The sequence below is a fragment of the Pecten maximus genome, chromosome 10, assembly GCF_902652985.1.
Source record: "Pecten maximus chromosome 10, xPecMax1.1, whole genome shotgun sequence".
Taxonomy (NCBI): Eukaryota; Metazoa; Mollusca; class Bivalvia; order Pectinida; family Pectinidae; genus Pecten; species Pecten maximus.
The window spans coordinates 23012502-23027618 of record NC_047024.1 but is presented as its reverse complement, the minus strand read 5'-3'; the positions used below and the strand labels follow the sequence as shown (position 1 = coordinate 23027618).

At 36.8% G+C, this 15117-nt stretch overlaps 1 protein-coding gene across 2 annotated transcripts in view; it reads left to right on the top strand.

The window, feature by feature from the left end:
* LOC117336845 (myotubularin-related protein 13-like) overlaps positions 1-15117 on the top strand; it is a 65149-nt gene that overhangs the window by 2407 nt on the left and 47625 nt on the right. For both annotated transcript variants that reach the window (XM_033897503.1, XM_033897502.1), the window contains exons 2-4: positions 10881-10966; positions 13524-13775; positions 14572-14674. In XM_033897503.1, coding sequence (XP_033753394.1) covers positions 10881-10966; positions 13524-13775; positions 14572-14674 — 441 coding nt within the window. The remainder of the gene's footprint in view (positions 1-10880; positions 10967-13523; positions 13776-14571; positions 14675-15117) is intronic.

Below are 15117 nucleotides of genomic sequence, written 5' to 3'. Positions count from 1 at the left end.
TCAATTTATGCTAATGATTGAGGTTTTGTTGGAAAACTGCTGATACATTGACATGGTTGATGAGCAAATTGTAAAATTTTATTTCCTTTTATTTTACGCTTCAGTAGGTCACAGCAACAAATCATATTCAAAATGTTCAATTATTTGATTAAGCAAAGGATTTCCGGGTTATTGTGTATTTAATTTCTGTGAAAACTGTTATTGTTAATAAAGGTTCAACTGTTTAAAAATAGTACAGATTGAACTTGGTATTGACATTTTGTCGTTATTTTAAAAGGAAATAGTAATTTCTGTACATGTTTTCATGTAGTTTGTACCTGTACAGGACTAAGACTGCCTCAGAAACCAAGCTATCACAATTGCACCGATTCGCGCGATTCGCGCGATAAGCCCAATTAGTCGAGGCGTGTTATCATGCATAGTGGCACTGCGACATAATTAAGTCATTGCAATTGAAGTACATGTATCCCAAGTTCCCGACCAACAACCATGAAACAATTAGCCACAGCTTGCCAGTACAATGTACAAGTACATTTCATGTATTAATCCGACACTCTGTGAGAATATAATATCGCCCGCCCTGTATGTATACAGACTGCATTGTTTCATTTATAATCGAGCAAATTATTTACTTTATTGTCATTGTATATATGCTATAAAAAATATCAATAGAAGTGATGGAGTTTAATGAATTGCTCATAAATTGTCGGTAAAATCCTTTATACTAAATATATAGAGATACACCTTATTGGCAGTCTGTGTGGAGCAAAAAACTATAGTTATACATGTTTTTTATATGGAGTCATAACATGTATACTAAGGAAAGTTTAGATATCTTTTGATGTCATGTAGATTTAACAGAGGAAAAAAAATCAAAATGACATATTACGTCATTAATTATTACAAATTGAGTTGTAGCGATTCAGTCTTGCATGACACAGCACATGCTAACAGGTTTAAGAATTTCCAGATAAAAGTCTGATTTCAGACTTTCTTCTCATGTTGGCTGTATTGTTAATTTTAATATTTCATCACAGAAAACACACAAGTTGGGATTTCAGACTTTTTTACATTCATCTGCTCTCATCCCTGTGTTAAGTTATATAGCGCTACATATACCTGTTTTAGAAAATAAGTATACATTGCATTTGCCCTTTATCTGTAAATTACAATGATTGTGAAATAAGTCATAGCAACTAGTATCAATCACTGGTGTTGGTCCTGATGGAAGCATGAGAGGGGTCTTATATAATTACTGTGGGAGGAAACTGGAGAACACGCGAGAGGTGACCCAATACCTTTTAACGTCCAATCGGGGCATCAAACCCTGGCCACCTAGGTGAAAGGCAAGTGTGTTACCACTGTGCCACCCAACCACCTGCAAATTACACCAGGAGTCAAAACCGATTAAAAATAATCAATTTGTAAAAAGTATAAAGCAACTTTCATCATATCCCGAGACTTATGTACAATTTAAAGTTATCATAAATAACTCAAAATATTTCAAATGTTGAAGAAATTTGACACATTTTTCATTCAATCTTTTTTATGATCCAGACAGATCTTAACATTTATGTATCATCCTGCACCTCTCTTTTTGTCAAGTTTTTCAGAGCCTCTAGATCTGGTGCTAATTGTAGAAAATACAGTAAGAGGTTTCAACAAGTACCGGTACATGTTTTTGATTTGAAGCCTATACAACTGTTGGTCAAATCTGTTGGGTGTCCACATACATGTATACATGGGAATTCGAATAACTACCAGTTTAGGAAGCATGTTATATTAACTAATTTAGACTGAATTTGGAATGTAAGAGACATAGACATTTTAAGGAGGTGTTTTTATAAAGAAATATCTGGTTACATCAGTGAAGGGTTAGACATACCAGTGTGTGGTAATATCATGATCTTTGGTACCCCCGGTCCTTCCGGCTGTTAAACATCAAATCTGGCACACAGGTATTAGATTTATGTATAAACAACTTGGGGTAGTTAAAACCATCATGTCAGTATTGTATAAAACATTACACCGGGTCTGGTTTGTTTGTATTGTTTAACATCCTATCAACAAATATATAAGGTCATTTAAGGACAGTCTTCCCAACATGTGTACAAGGTGCATGTGTGTCTTTTGGGAGACTGCAGTATATTGGATCGGTATATTTGTGTTTGTCGCCTTGTGATAGTGTGGAACTAGTGCAGACTTTATAGTGATACCAGTACCTCGATGAAGCGTATCTATATATACAGTCTTTAAAGACACCCAACAGGACACACACCTGGTCACATTACATGTATATTGGCAACAGACAAACCAGTCCTCCCACCCCCAAAAATATGCTATGAGCGATATGCAGGCATATATATATATAGCAACTACCGTTTTTTGGAGACTCTGGTATATATGTCGCAGAATAGTTGGTTTGTTTGCTGTATCTATCGCCCCATGAACAGCAAGGGTCATTTTGAGGTGGGGGTTTTCCTTGTATTGTAGTAGTTGGTGGCTACCTAACTGAACAACATACAGGAGACCTGTCAAATGCCGTCAAGAGCAATTGCCCAATGACATACCATGGCGGCACAGACCAGCCCGTTTCTCAGCTTCCTGGGATGGGAAACACAAACTAACACAGGCAGGGAATGCTTGTGACCCATGATGCCCATTTGTTCGTAAAAACAATCAATAATTTTTGGGAATCGCTTCAAAAATCATGTACCGGTATATGGTCAATCAACATTCTCAGAAAATGATAAAAGTTTGATCCTCATCAATTGAAAGGCAAGTATATTGATTATAAATAGACACATTACCAAAATAAATAAAATGTTCAAATGTAATATATTTTTGATACCTAGCTAGATTTATAGAAAAAGGTATAGCTTCATTGAGTGAAGTCTGCTCCAAATCTAAGTATCAAAATCAGAAAAGATTTCTTCAAAGTCAAGTCATGAATGATTATAGAAAATCAAGATTGCATGACTAGATAACTAAACATCAATCTAAATAAATAATAAGGATATTTATTTGGAACAACATTATCTGCAATGCACTGCAGAATTTAAAGAAAATGAAATAAGTCGAGGAGGAGGAGGGGGGGGGGGGGGGGGGGGGGGGGACCCAAAGACCACAAACCATATGGCAACTATCTGCTTCCTGAATACTGAGCATAATTAAAGACTTGTTTTAGTAGATTACAGAGGAATTTGTACATGTAAGATACCAGTAAACTGCAGTTAAAGTTCATCTCTACAAGAAATAAAACCCTAGACCTTCTGACATGTCACAATTATAGCCCCTAAAAATAGCCCTCAAGTCAGACTAGTGGATGGAGGTTGTGTTCCAGGAGGCTGTTAATTGAGGGATGGCTGTACTTCTAGAAGGAGAGGCATTGATTTGGGATAATTGTGCTCCAGCATGTCTCAAGCCTCCTCTCAGACCAGGGGGCGGTTTACATGGTGCATCTGGGGATGTACATGTCTATAAGCCCAGCGTTTGCAACTTTTAACAAAAGTCGGATCAGTTCTGGGTATATATTGTTGGCAGCTGTATATGTGTGGATTCAAATAACATCTTTATGTGTTTCAATTAAACGGGGCGTTGATTCTTAAATAAAGGGTGTATGACTTGATTAGACTTTATTTAAAGGCAACTAAATGTGTTTAATATATGGTCCTGTCAGTTGTACAAACTTTCCTTTTCTCCAGGAATTAACAGAAATCTAAATTAAGAATTTCTGTGGAAGTGTGTGTTATTGGAGTCTAGGGAAAGTAGGCCTATTATAGGATCGGAGAATTTTACCTTACATTAAAATGCTTATGGTTTACTCTATAGGAATTCGAACTCCCATATCTCATATTTCATTGAAAAAAGATGTGCCATCTTATATATGATTAGTAGATTTAGCTCCATGGAATGCATACATTCATTGGGATGTACTTATAACTATGTGAAGGAAGATCATGACAGTATATATTACACACTAACTATGGGTCTGTATTGTGTTGAATGTCAAGGTCACATTAAGGTTTATGTAAAGGTTAAATTCACTGTTTGGGGTTATGTAAAGGTCAAATTCAATGCCTGTGTGAAAACTTACTGCTTATTGAAGAAAGGTGGATGAATGAAATTTTATATGAATATGATATGTTTTACGGCGATCTACAGCAATGTCTTGCGAGTTTCGGATCTATACGCCCAAAGGTCAAAGTTGCAGGTTAAAGGTCAAATTTATTGTTCAGGCCGTGTATACGTACTATCTTATTAACTTAAGGTAGCTAGGTCATTGAAATTCTGTGTTAAAATATATTTAGGATGGCAAAGTATTGTATCCCTCGCAAACCACATAATGTATTGTATCCCTCGCAAACCACATAATGTATTGTATCCCTCACAAACCACATATATGTATTGTATCCCTCGCAAACCACATAATGTATTGTATCCCTCATAAACCACATAATGTATTGTATTCCTCGCAAACCATATAATGTATTGTATCCCTCGCAAACCACATAATCTTGTAACCTATATATATGTGTAAGGTGAAGTGTTGACGATACCTGTACCTGTGTGTAAGGTGAAGTGTTGACGATACCTGTACCTATGTGTAAGGTGAAGTGTTGACGATACCTGTACCTGTGTGTAAGGTGAAGTGTTGACGATACCTGTACCTATGTGTAAGGTGAAGTGTTGACGATACCTGTACCTATGTGTAAGGTGAAGTGTTGACGATACCTGTACCTATGTGTAAGGTGAAGTGTTGAGAATACCTGTACCTATGTGTAAGGTGAAGTGTTGCCGATACCTGTACTTATGTGTAAGGTGAAGTGTTGCCGATACCTGTACCTATGTGTAAGGTGAAGTGTTGCCGATACCTGTACCTGTGTGTAAGGTGAAGTGTTGACCTGTGTAAGGTGAAGTGTTGACGATACCTGTACCTATGTGTAAGGTGAAGTGTTGACGATACCTGTACCTGTGTGTAAGGTGAAGTGTTGACGATACCTGTACTTATGTGTAAGGTGAAGTGTTGACGATACCTGTACTTATGTGTAAGGTGAAGTGTTGACGATACCAAATGTCATAGCTAGTATGTGGCAGGGTTTGAGAAAAACCTCAAACCACAAAATTATGATCTTCAGTGGAGCAGAACTTTCAGACTTTCAGACTAATAATTGTAGTTTCATGACATGTCAAGTCTGTCGGGGGTCGACGTAATTGACATTAGTTGACAAACAGCTTCCTTACTTTTTGTATGAATGAAGTAAATGCTATATGCAATGCAAAATTTTCACCAGATAGAGATATTTGAGATCGGTTGATGATACTTAAATGAAATTAGATTTAAAAAAAATAATAAACATGTTAAAAGCCATTTGATGGATAATTTTAAACAGAAAATAAAGTATAAATTAAACCAAAGAAAATAAACCATGTTATAAGCCCTTTAATAGATCATTTTAAACAGAGAATACATTGTTTGGGATAAAACTTTTATAAGGTCACCTGGTGACCTATTCCAATCGCCTTTAGTCCATTGTGATGTGACATGTATATTGCGAGTCTATAAACAATTTACATTTTCAACTTCTTCTCAGAAACTCTGGAACCAATTTCAACAAAATATTGCAAAAACCTCCCATGGCCAAATGTTAACCAATAGTTTAAATATTAATATGGTGCAGCCCCCAGGGGCAGGGGCAGGCCAAAAAGGGATCAAATTAGCTGAAAGTTCAAAAAACTTCTTCTAAAGATCCAAATAAGGTAAGAATGAAATACTCTTCATAGATCTATGGAAATGTCTTAAGGTGCTATACCAAAATTGTGAATTTCATGACCCTTGGGTCTCACATTTGTCAATGGAGAGAGGATAAACTTGTAAACTATAGTTATTATTGGGAAATCACATTTTTGATTACAAGTATCATTTGGTATAATTTCTGTTGGTATTCATTCTAATTTGGTTAACATTATCAGCATGGGATGACAGTTTGATAGTATACACATGTTGGATCTGACTGACCCCCAGGGGCTGAATGGTGCGGCCATAAAGGGTCAAATTGGCTGAAATATTTCAGAACTCCTGTTACTGTAATTAAGGCCCATATAGGCCTCTTGTTATTTAAGAGCTGAGCAAGGCCTATGTTCATTTTGATGACTTTGCATTGTGGATGAAAGATGACCTAATTCTGATAAATTGCTGGTCGTGTGTAACTGATTTTTTAAGCTACAAAAGGTCAAAAAGGTATTAAATTTACTTTATGTTTATATAATTAGGTCATGTTTTACCTATAAGCTCCAGGTCAATTTTCACCGCCTGTGCACACGAACTTTTGTTAGACATTGCTACAGAAGATACAGGGTATTTGAATACAGTTTTTTTTTTTCATTACAAGGGATTTTTTATATCTTTTCCAGTGTGTTTAAGTATGATAACCATGGATGGATTTGTATAGAAATGGGAATATAAGAATGGGCTTAAAATCAAATACCCCAAAAAATTGAAACGTCAGGAAGATAAATGATGGCAGAAATACCTGTTTGTACAGTAGCTACAGCTGTAACTCAAAATACCCATTTAATGGATTATAACTGAATCATTGAGAACCACTATGAGATATGGGGGGTAGATCGTACAGACAGGCATTAATATTTTGGTTCCTCTTCTCAGGGTCTAAAAACAGAGTTCCCCCAGTAGGTCTCCTGGCTTCCTCCACCAGGTGTGAGACTCCCACATGTGTGCAACATACACAAACTACATGCTTACCATTAATCTGTGTATTTGTTAAGATGTAGCCCAAAAAGTGAAGAAGATGCAGGACCACAATATAGGATTATCTTGCATCTGATCACAAGAGAAATTACGGAGCATCAATTAGCTGCTATTAACAAGCTAATTATTTCATGTTTTTGATTCTAAGGAAAGAGATGTTTATCAACCCACTTTGGTCAAACTAGGTCAGGAACCATAGTAAGGCAGCCTCCAGAATGTCAAGAATGTAGAGAATGTGTAATCTGATTTCCAGAACTCTTACCACTGTATGGGACATGGTACTGATGAAGGATTAGATTATGAAGATATTGAGTAGTTATAAGAGAGATGAGAGTACCATGATTATCACTGCATGGAATATGGTACTGATGTAGAGTTAGATTATAAATGTAGGTGTAGATGGAAAGAAATAAGTATTAGGATGACCACTGTATGGGACATGGTACTGATGTAGTTAGATTATAAATGTAGGTGTAGATGGAAAGAAATAAGTATTAGGATGACCACTCTATGGGACATGGTACTGATGAAGAGGTAGATTATGAAGATATTGAGTAGTTATAAGAGAGACGAGAGTACAATGATTATCACTGCATGGAATATGGTACTGATGTAGAGTTAGATTAGAAAAATATCAGTATTAGGATTAATTACCACTGTATGGGACATGGTACTGATGAAGAGGTAGATTATCAATTTAGGAGTAGATATAAAGAAATCAGTATTAGGATGACCACTGTATGGGACATGGTACTGATGAAGGGTTATACAATTGAGCTTACTTGATTTTTATACCACTCCTGAGAATTCTATAGCTAGATTGTTGGCCTGTATATATGATTATAGGAATATTGGACAATTACTACTTTGTTAGGCATGTAATGTATATGATTATCCTTGATACAGCTAATCTTATGCATAAATTATACCAGTATTGGCAAAATCAGTCATACATGTATGTAAAGGGCCATTATTGGCACAAAAAATAATGTTATATTGGCACATCGCATTTCAGAGGACTTGGTAAAATATCTAGATATCATTTGTTATCTACTAAAATGTTTATATTATGTAACTCGAACCCATTTCGAAACAAACAAAAATGATTGAAATTAAAGTAGAAAGTTTGAGTTCTCTGAAATTCTGAAGGAAAAGTCTCGACCAATCAGATGCTGGTAAGGTGGCAATATATTAAACATATATGATAAGTGGATAAATCTCCTATCTTAATGTACATGTTGGATCATCAGAAATTCTTCATGCGTGACGTGTTACGACATGTATATATATGATGTCATTCTTCACAAAACAACCACTGATTTTGTCACCTAAAAGCTGATGAACTCAATATCTTATCTGGCAATTAAATATTATTTGGTGCAAAATATTAAATTGGCAACTGCTGGCAAGAACCCTGTGATAGGCATATGTATCATATCTAGAGAATTTCATTATCGGTAATGTCTTCTTGTTAAACATGTTTTCCCTGAGTGCAGCAGCAGCAGCAGATTTTCATATTTAAATATTTTAATATATATTTCAATAAGTACATTGGCAAGAGAATGAAAATGTTGGAGTACTCTGCCACCAGATCAAATTAAAGTAATTTTCATTGGAAAATTGAATTTCTCAGGGTATTTTGTTTAGAAAACCGTTCAAAATGGACGGAATAATCCTTCGATAGCAAGCTTAATATGATATGAAACTACCTCCTGAGAAAAAGGTTTTCCAATCGAATGTCAGACCTATGTTTGAGTACACTTCGTTAGAGTTATCCCCCCGTGAATAGTGATGCATATATATATGTCAATGTAGTCATGATCAGCAGCCATGTTAGTCTGTGACACCAGGAAACATGACAGAATAAGAAGATGGAAAAAAAAGGGGAGATAACTTTTCTTTAGGTCTCACACAACTAAGTATTTCACTATATATTATAACCAATGACTGGTAATAGTGTAAAGTATGTAACTTTTGGAGGGTGGTAATAGTGTAAAGTATGTAACTTTTTGAGGGTGGTAATAGTTAACAAATATTGCATGGCACTGAGGGCAATATGGGAGTTTATGGACTGGTCAGTCACCCAAATATATGTATATGGACCGAAGCGAAGCTGAGGTCCATATACATATATTTGGGTGACTGACCAGTCCATAAACTCCCATATTGCCCGAAGTGACATGCAATATTTGTTATATTATACCGAATATGACCAACAAATCTATCACTGCCAGACGCCATTTCGCTCAGTGTCTGAAATGATGACGTCATAATATGACGATGTCAACTTGGTATTATGACGTCATTTTCATATAGCGTCGGCCCGGAGTCAAGGACTTCGGCCCTTGACTCCGGGCCATATACTATATATGGACCGGAGCAACTACTAGACTCAAATAGGCACTTAAATGAATGAGGTATAATATTGTAAAGTATGTAACTTTTGGAGGGTGGTAATGGTGTAAAGTTAAGTATGTAACTTTTGGAGGGTGGTAATGGTGTAAAGTATGTAACTTTTGGAGGGCAGTAATGGTGTAAAGTATGTAACTTTTTGAGGGCGGTAATGGTGTTAAGTATGTAACTTTTTGAGGGCGGTAATGGTGTAAAGTATGTAATGTTTGGAGGGCGGTAATGGTGTAAAGTATATGTAACTTTTGGAGGGCGGTAATGGTGTAAAGTATGTAATGTTTGGAGGGCGGTAATGGTGTAAAGTATGTAATGTTTGGAGGGCGGTAATGGTGTAAAGTATGTAATGTTTGGAGGGCGGTAATGGTGTAAAGTATGTAATGTTTGGAGGGCGGTAATGGTGTAAAGTATATGTAACTTTTGGACGGCGGTAAAGTGTAAAGTATATAACTTTTGTTATTGTATAAACAGCCAAATCTTGTACATGGTATTCCCACAATAATTACTCTTATTGACTATGTATATATGTAGTGTCTTTAAATTCTGATACGTTAAGATATATCTTAAAAAAATGTAGATGATTTTCCTGAAGTTGAAGACTGGGGGGTAGATGTATGTATGTACAAGTGTATACAGGTATAAGTATCTACTGTAACTGGTTTTCCTTTGTTCCCCTTACCTATGTATATCACCTCCTTTATACTTTTCTAACATATTGACATGGAGCTGGAGTCTATTGTCCTGCTACAATGTCTATAGTTGTAAATTGTTTGTATTTCTGGAGTACAACAGCATTTGTTACAAACCAGATGTTTACAACTAAAGGAAACGGGATATGCCTTTACAAATGGGTCAGTTATTCTGGAACTAAAGACTCCATACTTAAAAGCATACCATTACAGTTATTTCTCAAGAGCCGTTCTAGAGCTCGAAGCTGTTGTCCTGGCACTGCCATGCAGCTTTAGTCCTGAAATATGAAATACATTACATTCCATATGACTGCAACACAATGTATCTGTCGGTATTGTTCAGGACATAGAGTTCGAGGTGTCACATCAACCCGAATGTCAGTTTAATGAAGTACTCAACTGATAGCCCAAGAGGATGTTCTTTGTATTTAACGAGCACCCTCTTATGATTGTCGTCTTGTAACCCATACTTGAATATGTCAACGACTTATATTATCACTTAACATTGTCCGTGACAAGTCTTTTAGTGCTTTTTTGACGTACAATGTAAATTGTATTTACAATGCCATAAATGTATACATACTGTATCAGAGATTTCATTGAAGCAATCCCTATGAATATACTTATTTCAAGAAAGTCCATTCAAACTATAGCTACTATATATAGAAAGATACCATTTAATTAGAAAAAGGAGTCCGAGCCTTATTAATGAATCAAAATATATTGTCTATGCTTTTCCATGGATGTCCATGGTATATAATATACATATTATGTAAAATACCATATATGTACATCATACACATAATAATATAATGGTATAACGATATATGTCCCCGGGGAGTTTCAAGGCCCAATAATGAAGATGGTATTTTGTGAACCGGGGTGAGACGTCTACCGACATGTTGTGGTGATATAATGGTACATTTGTATATAAAACTCGAGTCTCCAAATTATTATTATTTATTATTTTCATATCTCTAGATCTTCGTATTTTAATTCTGGTTTTACTATTTCAGGAGGCGGCACCAGCTGTGGAAAAATAATCCAGAGATTTCCGGACACAGACTGGGAACACTGTCCATTTACACAAGGGATAGAACTGGTGAGTACAGGATTTCCTGTAACCTCAGACACAGTCTGGGAAAACTGTCCTGTAATACAGGGGAGAGAACTGGTGAGTACAGGATTTCCTGTAACCTCAGACACAGTCTGGGAAAACTGTCCTGTAATACAGGGGAGAGAACTGGTGAGTACAGGATTTCCTGTAACCTCAGACACAGTCTGGGAAAACTGTCCTATAACACAAGGGATAGAACTGGTGAGTACAGGTTTTCCTGTAACCTCAGACACAGTCTTGGAAAACTGTCCTGTAATACAGGGCAGAGAACTGGTTAGTACAGGACTTCCTGTATCCTCAGACACAGTCTGGAAAAACTGTCCTGTAACCTCAGACACAGTAACTGGTGAGTACAGGATTTCCTGTAACCTCAGACACAGACTGGAAAAAATGTCCTGTAATACAGGGCAGAGAACTGGTGAGTACAGGATTTCCTGTAACCTCAGACACAGTCTGGGAAAACTGTCCTGTAATACAGGGGAGAGAACTGGTAAGTACAGGATTTCCTGTAACCTCAGACACAGTCTGGGAAAACTGTCCTATAATACAAGGGATAAAACTGGTGAGTACAGGATTTCCTGTAACCTCAGACACAGACTGGGAAAACTGTCCTGTAATACAGGGGATAGAACTGGTGAGTACAGGATTTCCTGTAACCTCAGACACAGTCTGGGAAAACTGTCCTGTAATACAGGGGATAGAACTGGTGAGTACAGGATTTCCTGTAACCTCAGACACAGACTGGGAAAACTGTCCTGTAATACAGGGGAGAGAACTGGTGAGTACAGGATTTCCTGTAACCTGATCAGACACCGACTGGGAAAACTGTCCTGTAATACAGGGGAGAGAACTGGTGATTACAGGATTTCCTGTAACCTCAGACACAGTCTGGGAAAACTGTCCTGTAATACAGGGGATAGAACTGGTGAGTACAGGATTTCCTGTAACCTCAGACACAGTCTGGGAAACCTGTCCTGTAATACAGGGGATAGAACTGGTGAGTACAGGATTTCCTGTAACCTCAGACACAGACTGGGAAAACTGTCCTGTAATACAGGGGATAGAACTGGTGAGTACAGGATTTCCTGTAACCTGATCAGACACCGACTGGGAAAACTGTCCTGTAATACAGGGGAGAGAAACTGGTGAGTACAGGATTTCCTGTAACCTCAGACACAGTCTGGGAAAACTGTCCTGTAACACAACGGATAGAACTGGTGAGTACAGGATTTCCTGTAACCTCAGACACAGACTGGGAAAACTGTCCTGTAACACAATGGATAGAACTGGTGAGTACAGGATTTCCTGTAACCTCAGACACAGTCTGGGAAAACTGTCCTGTAATACAGGGGATAGAACTGGTGAGTACAGGATTTCCTGTAACCTCAGACACAGACTGGTAAAACTGTCCTATAACACAGGGGATAGAACTGGTAAGTACAGGATTTCCTGTAACCTGATCAGACACAGTCTGGGAAAACTGTCCTGTAATACAGGGGAGAGAACTGGTGAGTACAGGATTTCCTGTAACCTGATCAGACACCGACTGGGAAAACTGTCCTGTAATACAGGGGAGAGAACTGGTTAGTACAGGGTTTCCTGTAACCTCAGACACAGTCTAGGAAAACTGTCAATTTACACAAGGGATAGAACTGGTGAGTACAGGATTTCCTGTAACCTGATCAGACACCGACTTGGAAAACTGTCCTGTAATACAGGGGAGAGAACTGGTTAGTACAGGATTTCCTGTAACCTAAGACACAGACTGGGAAAACTGTCCTATAATACAGGGGATAGAACTGGTGAGTACAGAATTTCCTGTAAATTCAGACACAGATTGGAAGTGGTTTCCTCATGTTTAACTTGACACACAGGAGTATTTGTTGCATGTGAAACAAACAGAGAATATATTAGTTTTGCATAAGGCTTGTTGAGTTTAAAACGAGACATCATTTGACAATTTTTACATAATTATGATAAACCGTACACATTTTGTGCAGCATTTGATGTACTAGAATAGCTGTAATTTGGAAATAAGTAAACTCTGACTAAGCTGCAGTTGTTTATTGATTAATATTACATGTAATTTATTGTCTCATTTATTATAGTCAAACATAATATACACACTGAAAACAAAATCAGACAATATTGTTTTTATGCAAAATTGTTGAAGCTTTTGTTCAAGGAATTGGAAATAATTTTGATAACTCACCATTAGATATATATATAACATTCATGGAAGCTTGGCAGAAAATACGAACAATATAATATTCATGGAAGCTTGGCAGAAAATACGAACAATATAATATTCATGGAAGCATGGCAGAAAATACGAACAATATAATATTCATGGAAGCTTGGCAGAAAATACGAACAATATAATATTCATGGAAGCATGGCAGAAAATATGAACAATATAATATTCATGGAAGCTTGGCAGAAAATACAAACAATGTAGTGTTGTATTCCATGTAAAATATAAAAAGTCAGAACACTGTTTCATTAATCAGGAATCAACATAATCAATTACATTTGTCCTCAGTTTTGTCGGCCAGTAGGATGGACGCTGTCAAGCCGCCGGGAGCCGCCAGAATTTTTCGTGGCAGTGTTGACGGACATCGATGCAGATCGGCACTACTGCACATGTCTCACATTCAGCGAGACCATTGCTATCACCAGCACCAAGGGAGATGACCCTGATGGAGACGAGCCTTCGGGAATCCATAGCTCTCTCATGTTCTCCCCGAAGTCCCTCGTCCTTGTCTCGCGGCTCGACTACTTTGATGTGTTCAGGGTGAGTTTATCCTTATTTTCGGCTGTTTTATACAGTAAAGTGTTTGATTCCGGTAATCCTCACTTCCCAAGGGTGATATCATAGGCCCTTAAGCTACTTGTAAGTGGTCATCCATCTGATAAAGATCAGGTTTAGCTAGCTTTGTATTTGAAACTATAGTACTGGCAACCTATACATTTTGGTGTGCTCAAATTTTGGAGCACTGCTGAATTTAAAGAGATGAACATGATGATGAATTGACACACCTACAATACTTGCTGCTTAAACAATATACATAAACTACAATCAGCATGGTCATAATTTAGTAGGTGATTTACGATGCGAAAACCACTAAAATAAGATTACCACTAAAATTTCTATGTTTACAGTATTTACATATCTAGTTTGTGTTGTTCTTTCCATGTAGTAGTTTTGCTCTTTTGTAAATTTTGTAAAACTAGAAAGTGAAACACCAAAAAATCTGGCAGCATTTAATACTGTTAACATACATATTTAAGTGGTATCTTCTTTTAGCGGTAACTTATTTTAGCTTTTTTTTTTTACGCTGGAAGCATTCTGATAAATTATGATTGCACTAATTGTAGCTTATCTACATTGTTTTCATTCCGCTTATAAATTTTAATTTGGTTTTGTACTAAAATTGGAATGTGCCAAGGTAAGTATGTTTACAGTTAAGTAAACCATTTTACGTTTATGGTTAGGATACCTAAATGTATTTCATTAGAAATATAACATATGCACCAGGCAATTGTTTCATTTCCTATAGCAGCTCACTAAATTTTTACTTCTTTTATAGAACTGCCTAGGAATCATATACTCCACGTATGTTGACAAACTTGACTACCAGTTGGAGTCTCTGGTGGGCAATATACTAGGCTGTATTCAAGTACCTCCTATAGGTAGGTATCCTCTGTAGGTACAAGTCTCTACTACACTTCGCTGGTATACATGTATTCCTGTTTTAGTAAAGAAAAGATAAATCTGCCTTTATTTCAATACTGATACTACCGAAACTACAACTTTATTCTGAAAAAATCATGAAGCAGGAAAGGATCACATCGTCACTTTATGCTTCATAACCATATCATAATAGAAAAATGTCATCACTTTATTTGCACTGGTATATATGGACAGTGGTCGATACATATTTGGTTCGCCACTTTATCTTCCTGTATTAAGTATCCTGAAAGGAAGTGTAGTGAAAAATTGTGTGAAATAGACAAAGCCTGATGTTAAACTTTTTAAACTTTTATCGTCAGGTTGAGTTATTTCTGTCTACATCACACAGGAGTGATACATTCTAAATATCTGGGTATTTCCTATAATTAGATATTAATTATAG